This window comes from Pipistrellus hanaki (genome assembly GCF_964339955.1).
Source record: "Pipistrellus hanaki genome assembly, chromosome: 4".
In the NCBI taxonomy this organism is placed as follows: domain Eukaryota; kingdom Metazoa; phylum Chordata; class Mammalia; order Chiroptera; family Vespertilionidae; genus Pipistrellus; species Pipistrellus hanaki.
This window is the reverse complement of record NC_140506.1, coordinates 437,955-450,978: the sequence shown is the minus strand read 5'-3', so window position 1 is coordinate 450,978 and position 13,024 is coordinate 437,955. Positions and strand designations below refer to the sequence as shown.

At 49.5% G+C, this 13,024-nt stretch overlaps 2 protein-coding genes across 5 annotated transcripts in view; both read left to right on the top strand.

Moving 5' to 3' along the window:
• Positions 1 to 3,402, top strand: part of MAP3K1 (mitogen-activated protein kinase kinase kinase 1) — a 39,686-nt gene extending 36,284 nt beyond the window's left edge. For both annotated transcript variants that reach the window (XM_084880979.1, XM_084880980.1), the window contains exon 20: positions 902 to 3,402. In XM_084880979.1, the coding sequence (XP_084737105.1) occupies positions 902 to 1,051 (150 nt within the window). In that variant the 3' untranslated portion in view covers positions 1,052 to 3,402. The remainder of the gene's footprint in view (positions 1 to 901) is intronic.
• A 2,029-nt stretch (positions 3,403 to 5,431) lies between these two features.
• Positions 5,432 to 12,880, top strand: SETD9 (SET domain containing 9). 3 transcript variants are annotated; one of them, XM_084880996.1, is made up of 7 exons: positions 5,432 to 5,582; positions 6,820 to 7,187; positions 8,233 to 8,356; positions 8,557 to 8,672; positions 9,094 to 9,199; positions 11,723 to 11,844; positions 12,667 to 12,880. In XM_084880996.1, exons 1-6 carry the CDS (start codon positions 5,485 to 5,487, stop codon positions 11,808 to 11,810), a joined length of 900 nt encoding a protein of 299 aa, XP_084737122.1. In that variant the 5' UTR covers positions 5,432 to 5,484; the 3' UTR covers positions 11,811 to 11,844; positions 12,667 to 12,880. The 3 variants fall into 3 exon arrangements, with proteins under 3 accessions (XP_084737122.1, XP_084737124.1, XP_084737123.1); XM_084880998.1 differs by lacking the exon at positions 12,667 to 12,880 and adding an exon at positions 12,253 to 12,639; XM_084880997.1 differs by lacking the exon at positions 12,667 to 12,880 and having other exon boundaries at positions 11,723 to 12,008.
• Positions 12,881 to 13,024: the final 144 nt, after the last annotated feature.

Here is a 13,024-nt window from a genome sequence, read left to right as displayed (position 1 = left end):
AGGCTGCAGATTCAATCCCTAATCGGCACAAAAAGCAACCAATGAATGCATCAGTAAGAGGAACAACAAATCAATGTTCCTTTCTCTTTTCACCTCCGCCCCCTTCCCCTCTCTCTAAAATCAATTTTAAAAATTAAAAAAAAAAGTCAGTTTCCAAATCCTGTCTTCTACCTTTCTGACAGCTCAAGTCCATCCTGTTCATTTCCACCAGAGATCAGAGCAGTGGTTCAGATTGTTAGCTTTGTGTCGGTCAGGTTCCTGGGTAAAAGATTGGGCTTGGGAGTCACGCAGACCTATTCCAGCCCTGCTGGTAGCCACGGAGCAGGAAAATTCCTTGTTCTATCTGCCGTTTTGTTGTGGTTTGTTTATAAGGTAGGTGTGATACAGCACCTACTTCCCCGGACTGTGATGAGGACACGGAGAATGAGCCCTAGGCCTGAGGAAAGCACCCAGCACACACACACACACACTCACACTCTCTCTCTCACTCCTGGGCATGGCCTCTGCTTGTCCTCCCTCACCTCCTGTCTTCCTTGGCTGCCTGAGGAAACCAGGGCAGGGTTTCTGATGCTCTTAGTGACTGGCAGGGCTTAGTCTTTCTCATTCTCTGAAACAGTAGACACTGCAGGAAGCCTCTGGGACAGCGTCTAGGAGAGCAGGTTCGTTGAGTGAGCACTTTACCTCTGATCATTTGGATGCACTTTGCCTTGCATTTGAGACAGTAAGGAACAAAGCAGATCCACCTGACCGGATGCAGTTGATCAAGTTCTAATGCCCTAAAGGATTCTTAGAAAGATCCTTCCATCCAATGTCGTTTCTGCCTCACACCGTTAGCAGTGTTCCCTCTGGCTTGCCCCTCCGTGCTCTTCTGGGTCAGGAGTCCCACTTGTTTCTCCCGCAGATCGCGAGTGCGACGACCGCCCCGTCGATCCCATCACACTTGTCTCCCGGGTTACGCGACGTGGCTCTTCGCTGCTTAGAACTTCAACCTCAGGACAGACCTCCGTCAAGGGAGCTGCTAAAGCACCCCGTCTTCCGCACCACGTGGTAGCCAGCTGTGCAGACGGACGCACAGAGACGGATGCTCAGTGAGAGAAGCACGTCAGTGGGAACCATGGTGATAATCCGCTGGCCTTCCTGCCACTGAACAGCTATGAACGCGCCCCATGGCGCGCCCTTACCTAAGTATGTGATTGACAAATCATGTCTGTACCTAAGCTGAGTCTGCACCTGTGCCGAACTGCAAACCGTGCCTTTCAGGGACTGGCCCTTGGCGACAGGACAGCAAGGAGTTTGCATGACTAAGTAACATAAGCATAGTTTTATGATTATTTCTCTTGGAGCACTTTTTCAGCAATATTAGCAGCTGAGGGGCTCAGGATCTGTTTTACTGTCTCAACTACTCTTCCATTTCGTATTGCAATCATAAGCAGGGGTCTGCTTTCATGCAGTTTTTTGTCACTGGCTGTATAAATCAGTATCTGCCTCTTTTTAGGTCAGACTATGCTATAATTAGCAGTAAAGAAATATATTTTTTAAAGTTGATAACTTCTTTATGACCCACAGTTGACCTCTATTTTTTTAAAAGCCTGGACAATTGTGGCTCATTGTGCATTTTACTGTTGGCCCATTCATTTCGTTTTTGGAAATTATGGTTCTATGTTTTCATTTCACCTTCATTTTTTGTTTAATATTCAGGGAAAGGTGATCTTTTCAATCCAGAAAAAAAAAAAAAAAAAAAAAAAAACTAAGTGTGAACTAGAGTTTGTTGAATATCTTGCTGTGGCAAGAGTTTTTTAATACAGAATTTTGTTTTTTTTTAATTGGGTTTTACTACTACCTTCATTGAGTCCGTCACTGCTCTCTGGTGCAGGCTAAACGTAAATTCAGAGAAAAGCAACGGTTCTCAGTGAAGCAGCGAGCCAAGATCAAGGTTACCTTGGAATCTGAGTTTCTGTAATTGGTTTCATTTGTAGGAAGCTTCACCATCTAAGTCTCACTCGTGTGGAAGTCGCCACCGCTGTGAGCGAGGAGCTGCTGTTTTCCTTCTCTTCACAAGTGGCCCTGGTGGAGAATGAAAGAAAAATTAACTTCATTCCTCAACCACCAATGAGTGATAGTGTTTTTAAACTAGAAGTTTGCCTTGAACTTGGAAAATGTCCTCATAGAAGAGTGAACTGAATTTCCATTACAAACTAATTCACTGGATCCTGCACAATTATCTAATGGTTTTTGTCTAAGTTTAATTCAAATCCTGAAGGAAAATGGCAGCTCTTTATCCTTTTTTTGTGAGTCTCTAAATCAAGTACTGATTAAGTTTTAACTCTTCAGAAGCCAGTTGAATCATGGTGGGATGATAGAATTGGTTATTCTCAAAGACTCAGGATAAACTAAATAAGCTACACAGATTGCATTTTAAATGTACATCACAAATTGGAAGTCACAAATAACTTACCAGATAAGTTTGCAGGGATATATTGCATATAATTTTTAAAAGGCAGTTTTTAAAATGTGAATGTGTTTCTTAGTGAAATTTTACATTCCTTTGTTTTGGAAGATTGGCAATATTTGAAGAGTTAAAAATAGTACCGAAATGTGAAGTTTGGTAGCTCTAAATGTGTTGTACTTGACTTTCTTTTTTATTTCCTCTTTTTTGACTACTTGGCATTTTCGCAGTCTAATGAGATTGTTTCGAGTCCCACGTGCAGGCTTTAAAGGATGCACTCTTGCCATTTTATTACTGGAAGATCACTGGTCAGACGAATCTGGTCTGACAGCAACTGTAAACTGTGTACACTGAGGAACCGCAGCGCATCAGTATTACTCTGCAGATCACCATGCCGCCAGAGTGCAAGCTCAGACAGCGCGGCATGTCGAAGCCCATTGTTTGAGTGTGTGTGCAGTTCCCTCAGCTTGCTGGTAATTGTGGTGTTTTGTTTTTGTTTTGTTTTCAATGCAAATGTGATGTAATGTTCTTATTTTCTTTGGATCAAAGCTGGACTGAAAATTGTATTGTGTAATTATTTTTGTTCTTAATGTTATGTGGTACTCAAGTTGTAAATAACGTCTACTGCTGTGTATTCCAGTTTCTACTACCTCAGGTGTCCTATAGATTTTTCTTCTACCAAAGTTCACTTTCACAATGAAATTATATTTGCTGTGTGACTATGATTCCTAAGACTTCCAGGGCTTAAGGGCTAACTTCTATTAGCACCTTACTGTGTAAAGCAAATGTTACAAAAAATCTCTGGGTTAAGAAAATTTGGCTTAAATGTATCCTTTGTTATTTTAAATATATCGAGATATTTTAATTAAAATTTTTACCCCATCGAACCAATTTTATAGTATTTGTACCTATTTTGGTGTTTTGTCTTTATAGTAAATAAAAGTTTTTGAACAAAAGTTGTTACTCTTACTTTGAAATAATTTCATACTTACAAGGAGATTGTGAGAACACCACAAAGAACTCTCATCTACCCGAAGCCCTGCTTGGGTTGTGCCAGCTGCCGTTAGGTCCTTGAGAGCAAGAGGAGCCAAAACAAGATCTCGTGCTGCTCTTAGGTGTCCTGTTTCTTCAGCCTCATTCTGTCCAAAACTATTCCTGAGTTCTCCCTGACCATTGACATTATATACATCCACGTAAATATCTCCCAGTTCTAGACACCATAGGTCAAATTCAATCAGTTCTATTCACATATCTCTCGATATACTATGGCATTTAAAAAAAAAACAAAAAACTTTAATATGGCATCTTTTTAAAAGCAGGACATCTGCCCTCCTTGTTCCGCTTGTGGGGAGAATGAAGGCTCCCTCAAGCCGTGTCAGGCACACTGGAGCACAGTGACTGCTCCATCTGACCAAAGAGATGATTTTGTTCCTGCTGCAGGTCCGGCTCACATGAATCAGAATCAGAAACGCACTGATCCGACCCTGCGCAGCAAGAGGCATCACTGAGTAGCTGAGCTCACCAGCCATTCCGCGAGTCTAGGTTAAGTTTCTGTATAAAGGGCACATGTTCCTCATTTTAGGAATATATTAACTGCAGGCCACATAGACTCGAACAAGGTTGGGTCTTATGCCCACACAAAAGTGCCAATGAGTGCGTCTGTGAACCGGTGCAGCAATCCTGTACAGAGTAACTGCACCAAAGCTGCCGTCAGGGAACGAGTGACCAACAGAAACAGGAGAATGGCAGTTTTCCTATGTCAGGACAGCTTTATAGGTTCACGTCATGATGACTGGACATTAAGGGAGGTGCTGACAGACCTGGTGGCCACTTAGCCTCAGACATGACCTGGGATGAATCTGGCTCTGCCACTTGCCAGCCATGTAACTAACCCGTGGCTTCTGGAACCTCCCTTTCTGCATCTGCCAGAGGAAAGGAACGCGTTGGGAGAAGAGACCTGATGTGTATGGCCAGGCCCAGCACACTGGGTGCTCAGTCCTTGCGAGTGTGAAGGAGTGTGTGACCAGCAGGGGGCACACTCAGCCTCTGGGGCTAGCATGCCTTCAGAGGGGCTGATGCTGCCAGGTGTTGGGTGTTCCTTGCCAATTTGTGTCTAAGGGGCCAGGATGTCCATGTTGGAAGAGGGGGGGGGGGGGGGGGAAGGGAGCCGTGTTCCAAAGCCTCCAAATTTCCAAAAGCAGCTGGAAATCGAGATTTTACGTGCTATTTCCTGACATTTAAACACCGGGAACGAACTTACTATGAACCACAGCACTAAATCACTCATCCGCTGGATCTGGCCTCTTTTTTACCTCTGACCTGGCTCCTGGCACGCAGAAATAAGCAGAGAACTGGAGGGAACCTCTGCTTTGGGAGCCTGTTTCTCCTCAGAGAAATGGATGGCTGAGAGGAGGGCGGGTGGAGGCGCTGGCAGACACCGGAGCGCGGGCCTCTCGTCGCCACGAACGCCGGGTGGCCGGGCGGCCGACCGGGCGTCCGCAGCGTGAAGGGCAGCCCGCGTGGGCGGGAGCCCGCTCATCCCGCCGCAGGTCTCTCCGGGGCCTGCGACCCCGCCGCCGGGCCTCCCGGCCGCCGCCGCCCCGGCCCCGCCGCTCCGCACCGCCCTCCGGGCAGTGGGGCCGGCGAGGCCGGGAGCGCGGTCTGCGGGGCCCGCGGTCCTTCCCCCCGGGCCGGGGTCCGTGCTTCTGAGCGCGCTTTCCCTCAGGGCCCGGTGCTCGGCGCGCTTCCTCCATGGGGAGGGCGGGAGGAGACACGGAGGAGGCGGAGGCGAGGCGGCGGGGCCTGACTCTCACCAGGGCCTCGCCTGACCGGCCGGCCGAAGCCGGGCAGCCCGGGCGGCTCCGGTGCCCGCAAGGAGTCGGCCCCTCCCACCGCCGCCTCCAAATGGCCACAGGCTGGAGACCGCCGTCCAGAACCGCCCGCCAGCCGGGCCCCGCGCGGAGCCGAGGGCGGGACTCAGCGCCTCAGCCCCGCCCCTCCGGGCGCGCCCACGTCCGTCCGGGCGCCGCGGGGCCGCCATGCCGGGCCGCCTGCTGCGGGGCCTGCGGCAGTGGTGGCGCAGCTACCGGTACCGCTTCGTACCTTGGATCGCGCTGAACATCAACCACAACCCCAGGTGAGCGGACGAGGCGGCCCGCCGCGGGCTCTCCCTCCCGCCCGGAGGCACCGCCGCGGCCGCGCCCCCTGAGGCCCGCGGGCCCGGGATGGGCGGAGCCTCAGGCAGGCAGAGCTTCCGGTGGCCGCAGGCTTCGTGGTGGGCGGGACCTTATGTGGGCGGGGCTTCGGGGAGGAGGAGCTTCCGGCGGCCGGTGGGTCTGTGACACCACAGGCCCCTGGTGGGCGGAGCCCGAGGTGGGCGGGGCTAGGACTGAGAACGCCGGTGCCGGTGGGCTGGGGCCGCAGGGGGCGTGCGGTTTGGGTGGGCGGGGCCTGAGGCCTATTTCCCATCGTACCCCGCGCTGCCAGGTCGCCCGGTAGGGGTCGCCCGCGGGCGGTGTCACTGTTGTCCCTCGCCTTTGGCGCGGGCTGGCTTGCCCGGGTCTGGACAGAATATAGACACCTTTGGGAAAAGGGAAACGCCTGCGCGTGAGGGTGCGCAGCCCTCCTCCTCCCGAGGTGTCGTTAGGAGCGGGAGCGCCTAGGGGAAGCCACGCCGAGTCGTTTACGCGGTGCGAGCACCTCAGCCCCGCGGTGCGGGAACGGCTCGGAGTGGCGGGTGCGTAAAAAGGAGCCGAAAGACCCTGAAACAGCAGGCGTGTGGGGCTCAAACACGGAGCCGGCGGGAAGACGGGGTGCCGGGGGCGGGGTGACGCTTCGCTAAGTGGAAAGCGAGGGGTGGAACCGGCCCCCGGGGAGCCCACGAAAGCGGCCGGTAACCAGTCTTCAGTCCAGAAGAAAGAATAAACCTGTTCCGGAGACGGGAGGGAGGCTGTCACCGAGGGCGCTCACTCCCACTCCCGCGGAGCGTGAGGCCGCGGAAGGGGGCACCTCAAGTTCGTGCGGGAGCCACGCCCAGAGAGCGGTCACGTGAGGCGCTCGGCGGGGGCGGGCACGTGACGGCTGTGCGGGAGGCCCGCCCGCCCCGCCCCGCCCCGCCGGCGCCTCCCCGCTCCCCGCCGCCGCCCCCGGACCGGCGGCCTCAGGGCCCAGCCCCGGCTCCTGGTCCGGGAAACCGGGAGAGAGGAGCGTGGGGGCCGGCAGCGCTCGGTCCAGGCCGGGCCTCCTGAGGCCGCCGCTCGGGATCGGGCCGGGATGTGGGAAGCCGGTAACTCCCCAAAGAGCCTCTGGCGTCCTCCGCTCTGCCCTCCGAGGCCGGGCAGGCTCAGGCAGACTGAGCAGCTCTCCTCCCCCAGGACCCGCCGGGACGTCCCGGGGAAGCGCGAAGACAAAGTGCTCGCGGACGCCGAGGTCCTGGCGGCGCTGCTGCGCGTCTTCCGGGCGCTGCTCGCCCACGACCTGCCCCGCCAGCGGGAGGTGCTGGCGGCGCTCCCGGAACCGGTCCGGTCCGCGTACCGACACCTGCTGCCGGCCCCGCCTCCGGGGGCGCGGGCGCCCGAGCGCGGGCCCCGGCGGCCGCACGCCCGGAGTCCGGAAGACGTTCTCCTCCAGACGCTGGGCTTCAGCGTCGCCCGCGCCGCCAGCTCGCTGGTGTCCGCCGGAAGGGGCGTCTTCGTCACCAGGGGTCTGGCACCCAGAGGCGCCGTGGTCTCCATGTACCCCGGTAACGCACCGATCGCCCCCAGCCGGGACGCTCCCATAAACACGCCCCAAAACACAGCCGGCCTGCAACCCGCACCGCGAGAATCTGCCTTGGAAACTCGGGTTTCCACGGGTTTTTAAATCCCGGTTTGGCAATTAGCTGCTAGTAACTCACTTTAGAAAGTACCCATGCGTACTTGTGGGGTACACGCACTCTTCTTTTAAGGATATTTTCCTACTCAGTGTTTACATTTAGGAGATTATGGTATGGCCTCCTCTGATCAGACTTCAGACGTGTTACTTAGAAAGCACCAGAGGGTAAGTCAGTTTGGTTTAGATAAATATAAAACAAAGGAATTGGACATGGGAGATAGAACTTAAGTCACTAAATAGCTCCGGCTGGTTTTGCTCAATGGATAGGGCGTCAGTCTGCAGACTGAAGGGTCCCCGGTTCCATTCCGGTCAGAGCATATGTCGAGGTTGTGAGCTCCATCCCCCCTGGGGGGCATGCAGGAGGCAGCCAATCAATGATTCTCATCATTGATGTTTCACTCTCCTCCCTTCCTCTCTGAAATCAATAATAGGTACATATTTTAAAACACACACACACACACACTCACACAGCAGCTCTGGCTGGGTAGCTCATAGAGTGAGGGTTAGGAATTACTCAGGGTTAGGGTTAGGGTAGCTAGGGCTGCAGGTGTGATCATACAAGAATCAACCAACGAATGCATAAATGAGTGGAACAGCATATTGATGTCTCAAATCAATTAAAACCCCATGATTGTACAACTGAGTCTGAAACGTGTTCACATTTTTATCAACCCAGTCCTATTTCCAGCTGTGTGGGCACGTTGGTTCTGTACTCTGTCTGCTATTGAGCCCTCTTCAAAGGGTGAAATTGCCAAATAGGATGTGATAGTCTAAGTTGGAGGTAAGAGATCAGAGAAAAGTTTGAGAAAACAAGTTCTTACATGTTATGTATATGTTCCAGAGAAAGGTCCTTATCATGGTGTTAGTGGGTTTTACATGTTGCTGTAACATCCCTTTGTCTTGTTGTATGACAGGTACGGTATATCAGAAATATGAGCCAATCTTTTTCCAGTCGATTGGAAATCCATTTATTTTTAGATGCTTGGATGGCGTACTCATTGATGGAAATGACAAGGGAATATCGAAAGTCGTGTACAGGTAAGTTGGTGCCTATCTTTGAACTTCATTATGGGGGACGAAACCACACAGCAATGACAGTGACCAGGAGCCTTGGTTGCCATCTTGATTGAAGTGATCTTGTAAGAGAAATTGCACTATCTCAGTTGTAGGGTTGGTTTTGTATTTTTGAATTTTCGGATTTAGAACAGTCCCTTGGCTAATGCTCTCACCTGTTTCAGGTCTTGCAGTGGAAGGGACCGACTGGGCCCTTTGAGAATGAGTGACAGCACTTGGCTGACATCGGAAATTCAGAACCCTCTGGCGGTAGGCCAGTATGTCAACAACTGTTCCAATGGTAAGTGGGCACCATGGGCTGAGAGAGACAGAAGTGGTACTTCCTTCCTGGGTCACGTGACGGAGAGCCAGAGGCAGAGGAGCTGAGCATGTCAGCTCTTCAGAGCCTTGAGTAAACACACACACACACACAGGCATCCCAAAAAACGTAGATACACTTTAACAGCTGATTTCCATTACAAGATGAAATGCATTTTATAAACACTGCCCTTATAATTATTCAACGTGTATATGCATTTTGGGGGGACACTTTGTATATATGTTTTGTACATATAAAACCCAGCAGTGCCCAGAACATAATAGGGATTATTAACATGCACGTGTTCTCATGGTTTAGAGATCCATACGAGTGTCAGAATTCAGTGCTGTTTTCCGTGGCCTAGTAAGAGGGCTGTTTCTGAAAGTTACACACTCGTTCCTAGACAGACCAGCCAACGTCTGCTATCAGGAGTTCGACGTGCCCCCGAGTTTCCCTGTGGAACTGAAGCAGTACCTCCCCAACACCACCTACAGCTGCGCCCAGCAAAGGTGAGCCTCCCCAGAGCCTGCCTGCCTTGTCCTGAGCTGTACAAAAAAGCATTTTGTCTAAAAAAAAAAAAAAAAAAAAGCTGTATAGAATTTGGTGTTCGTTGTTTCTTTAGTGAAAAATGATAACTTAGATTTTTTTAAAAATATATATATGTTATTGATTTTTTTACAGAGAGGAAGGGAAAGGAATAGAGTTAGAAACATCGATGAGAGAAACATCAATCAGCTGCCTCCAAATGACAGGATTGGATCTAGCTGAAGGGGTCAAATTACATGTGATTTCTTTTGCTCTTTCCACTATTAGATTTGGAAACTTGATCGTGAAAAAAGGAGTAGGCCAACTACACTTAAATTAAAAAATAAAATTTTAAAAAATAGTGAAAAGGAAATACTCAGAAGATAACATTTTATTGTAGCAATTTTCTGTCCATTAAGTCTACTGAGAATACTCAAGTAAGTTTTCTTTTTTTTCAAGTAACAGGTTTTTTTGTTTGTTTTTATTGGTTTTTTACAGAGAGGAAGGGAGAGAGATAGTTAGAAACATTGATGAGAGAGAGTCATCGATCAGCTGCCTCTTGCACACCCTCTACTGGGGATGTGCCCGCAACCAAGGTACATGGCCTTGATCGAAATCGAACCCGGGACCCTTCAGTCCGCAGGCCAACGCTCTATCCGCTGAGCCAAACCAGCCTCGGCAAGTAAATGATTCTGTGGCGTTAATCAACATTGTGGTAGGAAAATGTAATCTTTATATCATTTCACTGAGTTGCCAAACTTAATTTTGTATGGGTCCTAATTGTCCTTTTAAAAGGAATGGTACTTAAAACTTAGTAACTTTTCTTCGTGTGTGTGTGTTGGGTATTTGTGTTTAGTTTTCTTTAACATACTCTGGGGCATAATATGTTACTACCCAACCAGTACAGGAAACACTACATGAGTAGGAACATTGAAGATTACACCTCTTGTCCTGGCCAGTGGTTAGAACGCCAGCCGCACACAGGACATTCAGTCTGGGGTTCAATTCCCCATGAAGGACACATACATGGGTTGCAGGTTCAATCCCCAGATCAATAGGACACGTGCAGGAAGCTGCTAGTCCAAGTGTCTCTCACATTAATGTTTTCCCTTTCTCTCCCCCCTCCCTCTCTAAAAAAAAAAAAAAAAAAAAAAAAAATCCATGGAAAAAGGTATCCTCAGGTGAGGATTAACAAAACAAAAAAGATCATGTCTTAGTGTCCATAAAAAGTATTTTTTAATCCAATTAATTTCAAGTAATGCTTCAGCTTTGCAGAATACAAACATACAAATTAATTTTAAAATGCTAAACTTGCCAAAACCGGTTTGGCTCAGTGGATAGAACATTGGCCTGCGGATTGAAAGGTCCCGGGTTCGATTCTGGTCAAGGGGCATGTACCTTGGTTGCGGGCACATTCCCAGTAGGGGGTGTGCAAGAGGCAGCTGATCGATGATTCTCTCTCATTGATGTTTCTAACTCTCTATCTGTAAAAAATCAATAAAATTAAAAAAAATGCTAAACTTATAATGCATACTGTTTTTAAATGCTTTTTTGCAATACCAGTTTTGAGGACCTGAGCATAGGTGTTCAGAAGTAATCACTGGTATAAACTCATTGATCTGCCCTAGCTGGTTCGGCTCAGTGGACAGGGTGTTAGCCTGTGGTCTGAAGGGTCCTGGGTTCCATTCCAGGCAAAGGCACATGCCCGAGTTGCAGGCTCAATCCCCAGTAGGCAGGAGGCAGCAGATCAAGGATTCTCTCATCATTGATGTTTCTAGCTATCTCTCCCCTCTCTCCCTTCTTCTCTGAAATCAATAAAAATATATTTTAAAGAAAATTAAAAAAACAAACTCATTGCCGAAAACGGTTTGGCTCAGTGGATAGAGCATCAGCCTGCGGACTGAAAGGTCCCGGGTTTGATTCCGGTCAAGGGCATGTACCTTGGTTGCGGGCACATCCCCAGTGGAGGGTGTGCAAGAGGCAGCTGATCGATGATTCTCTCTCATCGATGTTTCTAACTTTCCCTCTCTCTTCCTCTCTGTAAAAAATCAATAAAATATATTTTAAAAAAACAAAAACTCATTGACCTGTGGTCTTTTTAAATGACATGTCATAGTCTCCGTTTCATCACCTCCGTCAGGGATAGTAAGGCCTCAAGGAGATCAAGTGCATCCTGGAGAAGGCAGTAAGGAATGTGTACAAAATGACGCCACGAACCCCATGCTGGTTAGGTTAGCTGGGCTGTCCCTGTCTGCACTGACAGCTGTTAGGTTAACTGGGCTGTCCCTGTCCACACTGACGGGTGTTAGCCCTCCCTGTCCGCACTGACGGGTGTTGGGTTAGCTGGCCTCTTCCTGTCCGCACTGACGGGTGTTAGGTTAGCCGGGCTGTCCCTGTCCGCACTGACGGGTGTTAGCCCTCCCTGTCCGCACTGACGGGTGTTGGGTTAGCCGGGCTGTCCCTGTCTGCACTGATGGGTCCGTACTGACGGTGCCTCTTGCTCTCAGGCCCCTGCGCTGTGTTGTCCTCATTGCTCTCAGGGATGTCGGCCAAGGAGAAGAGCTTCTCTCCAACTACTACACCATTGTCCGCTGACTGAACAAGGAAGCGGGTCTTCTACTCGGTCCATGTTAGTATTTTGGTTAGTCATTTCTGAATTCCAGAGGAGGAACTTATTTCAATTTTGTTTCAATCCCATGCTAAAAATCATTTGCTTGATTTCAATTTCAAATTTGCAATGCAATTCCAATTTTACTTCATTTTCACCTAAATACAGTAGTTTATTAAAACCTACTGCCTGGATTTATAATTTATTTTTCTTGTGTCCATGTACGTGTGGTTTACAAAGTTTTAGCCAAGTCCTCAGCAATTCTTTTACTGTTGATGTATATGAACTTCTGAAAAATGTTTTTACAGAATGAACTAAAACCAAACCATTTTTGTTGCCACGAGTTAATTGGTGTGTGTGTGTGTGTGTTGATTTAGCTGAGGGGGAAACTGGAGTAATGCTATTTTCTTTATTTGCACATTTACACAGAGATTAAAGCACCACGAGAGACTGTTTGACATGGGAAGTCAGAAGTGGTGGGGTAACACCAGCACCGAGCTGTCTCCACGTGGCGTCCCGGACACCAGTGTGAAGTGTCCGTTCTGTCAGGGCCAGGGCCTGGGAGACACAGAGAGCAGCAGGCTCAGATGCCTGCCAAGGAAGGCGACTGTGGCCCAAAGGGACGAGGCCTGAAGTCACCGTTGTCTTGCTCCGGCCTTGGAGGCCTCTCTGTAGCTCTCCCGGGCACTGGGCTGCCTTCAGACACGGCCCAGAGGCAGTGTGCCCGAGCCTCCCTCACACAAGCTCGCTGGTGTCACGGGGGAGGGAATGTGGCTTTAGACCAGTAACCAGAGCCGGGGGTCAGGGCTTCGTTTCCTTTCTCCCTCTCCTGTCCTCACACAGAATCTGGACATCGTGTGCCATCTGACTGGAGCAGACTAAGGGAGCCAGAGAAAGCTCCGGTCAGAGCAAGTGCCGTAGGGACACCTGGGAGTTGGGCGGAAAGACCTTCAGCTTAAAAAGGTGAAGGCCAGAGTCTACTGAACTGTGACTGTTATGAAGAAATAGTGATGTGACCAAATTTCAGGTATCGTGTCTCAAAAGCCACTTAGAACAGTGTCTAACACATCAAAATGTTCATTAAATATTTCCTGAAAGTGTAATCCTCACTTTGGGATGGCTATTATAAATGGAAATTTATTATAGAGAATTTACAGTAACTTTTTTTTGTCTACCAAATACCTTATTTACTCTATCTAAA